Raw genomic sequence first — 1996 nt, forward strand, 5'->3', positions numbered from 1 at the left:
TTTTTTTTTTTTTTTGGCAGTTTTTGGCTGGGGCTGGATTAGAACCCGCCACCTCCAATATACGGGGCCAGAGCCCTACAACAAAAAATACTCTTATTGCTCTAGTCATTTTGGAAATTACAAGGGTTATAAGTTTTAAGCTTGGAACTGTGGAAGAAAACCAAAAAATATATACAATATCACACCCAGCTTGGGGAGAGATGGAGAAGCAATCTGCTGGCATCTGGAGAAGAGGGCTTGCTTATCTCATTCCCCATTCCCACCAATTTCTCAAGGCTTCCTCTTATCTATCTAGGCTGAGGCTTCCTGGGAAGGTTCAAAGCCAAAGAAGCTGAGTAACTCATGCCTAAGGAGCCAGTGCTATCCAGATTATAATTTACCCTTGTAAACAAGGACTGCATCTTATTTACTTTAATATCCCACATCTGATGTTCAATAAATGGGTTTTGAATGGAATTGTCCCTACTACATCATAGGCCACCTCTTGATCTTTCCCCAGCACTCTTCAGCCTTCCCCTAGTCACTGTCCTCCCTCACCCTTCCACCAGAACCTCACCTCTAGACTGTCACTTCCATCTGCTTCTCTGTCTATGATGTCAAAGATGTCTTCGTGGATTTTCTCACCCTGTATAGAGATATGGAAAGGGAAGATCAGTCCAAAAGTTCTGGAGAGCTACCCTGGGACATTATTGCTACCCTGAAGCACAACACTAGCTGTAGTGCTCAATCCATAAATGCTACTTTTGCAAATGATTTACACCAATTTGAATAAATCTCTCCCTGGCTTTCCCTCCATTTAGGGTATCCCTTTGTCTCTTATTTATTACCAGTCTGGTCTGGTCTAATTCCTAGGTTGCTTGAGCCTGACCTGCCCCAAGGTGAAAACATTAACAACCATCTGGGATGGTTTCCTTGACACCTGGGAGAATCCACTGGCCCAGTTGTTGCCCGCTCCTCCTCCATGCTCCGACAGGTAGATGTTCTCTGGGTTGTAGAGCTTGGCATAGGGGGAGTTGAGGATGGAGTGGATCACCCGGGGCTCCAGATCCAGCAGCACAGCCCGGGGGATGTAGTGCTCATCGTCTGCCTGTCGAGGAAAGTCCAGGAGGGGCCCAATCAGCCAGGACGGGCCAAGTCCGACGTCCTCCCAACTCTGGCTCCTTCTGGCCCTCCCTCCTCAAGCCAGCAGCCTGGCCCCTCTGCCCAGCAGGTTTCCCAGTACCAGGCCACTCCCTTCCCTTCAGGCCCCTGGGCCACAGCCTGCCCTGGCCAAGTCACTGGGAGCACCTGGTAGAAAAAGACGTCTTTGCGGTCAGTGCCCTCGGTGGCGAATTCCTCCACGATGCCCTCGGGGCTGATACCATGCTCGGCGCACAGCTGTTTCCAGAACTCGAACCCAACTGGGGGAGGGGGAGATGCCCAGGTCTGCTAGAGCCCTAAGGCCTGAGTAGCCCAGTTTTAAGCTCAGAGGCTGTCACAATCAGAGAGTGGACCTAAGACACCTGGGTCAGGAAACTGTCACAGCCCAGGGCTGCAGGCGCAGCTCTTGGTCTGAGTCATTATGCGCAGTAGCGCAGGAGGTTCATGGAAGGGAAAAGCGACTGGTGGATGCCAGGCACTTGGGTGGGACCGAAAGGGGCAGAACCAGAGACTGGCGGGTCCCGGCGCTCGCTTGCTCACTCTGGTTGCCGCACTGGCCCAGCTGCAGGGTGATGATCTCCCGAGGCATCGCTCTTCGGACGTGGGCGCGCCAGCCCAGCCTGGCGGGAGTCCGGGCTGAGACCAATGCCTGGCAGCCGGGCGCGCATTACGTGGGAAGCGCGCGCTCTCTCCGTCTCTTGACGCGGGCGCTCGGTCTGCGCGTGTGCAGTGAAGGCAGCTTCTTGCTGCCGGGTAGGGGAGCCCGACCTCAGCATCACTTTAACCCTAAATAGGCTTAGCTTCAGGTGCAAAACAAGGCCACGCCCTCTTCTGCCCACCGGTCTGCGTCTGCGCA

General features: G+C 53.6%; 1 protein-coding gene across 1 annotated transcript in view; it reads right to left on the bottom strand.

The window, feature by feature from the left end:
• The window catches only part of LOC100954491 (tubulin gamma-2 chain), a 6494-nt gene extending 4765 nt beyond the window's left edge, over positions 1 to 1729 (bottom strand). The window contains exons 1-4 of the mRNA XM_003786652.2: positions 1681 to 1729; positions 1288 to 1400; positions 920 to 1087; positions 557 to 625 (exon numbers count right to left, since the gene is read on the bottom strand). Coding sequence (XP_003786700.1) covers positions 557 to 625; positions 920 to 1087; positions 1288 to 1400; positions 1681 to 1729 — 399 coding nt within the window. The remainder of the gene's footprint in view (positions 1 to 556; positions 626 to 919; positions 1088 to 1287; positions 1401 to 1680) is intronic.
• Positions 1730 to 1996: the final 267 nt, after the last annotated feature.

The sequence above is a fragment of the Otolemur garnettii genome, unplaced genomic scaffold (assembly GCF_000181295.1).
Source record: "Otolemur garnettii isolate 467f Iridium unplaced genomic scaffold, OtoGar3 scaffold00018, whole genome shotgun sequence".
NCBI lineage: Eukaryota > Metazoa > Chordata > Mammalia > Primates > Galagidae > Otolemur > Otolemur garnettii.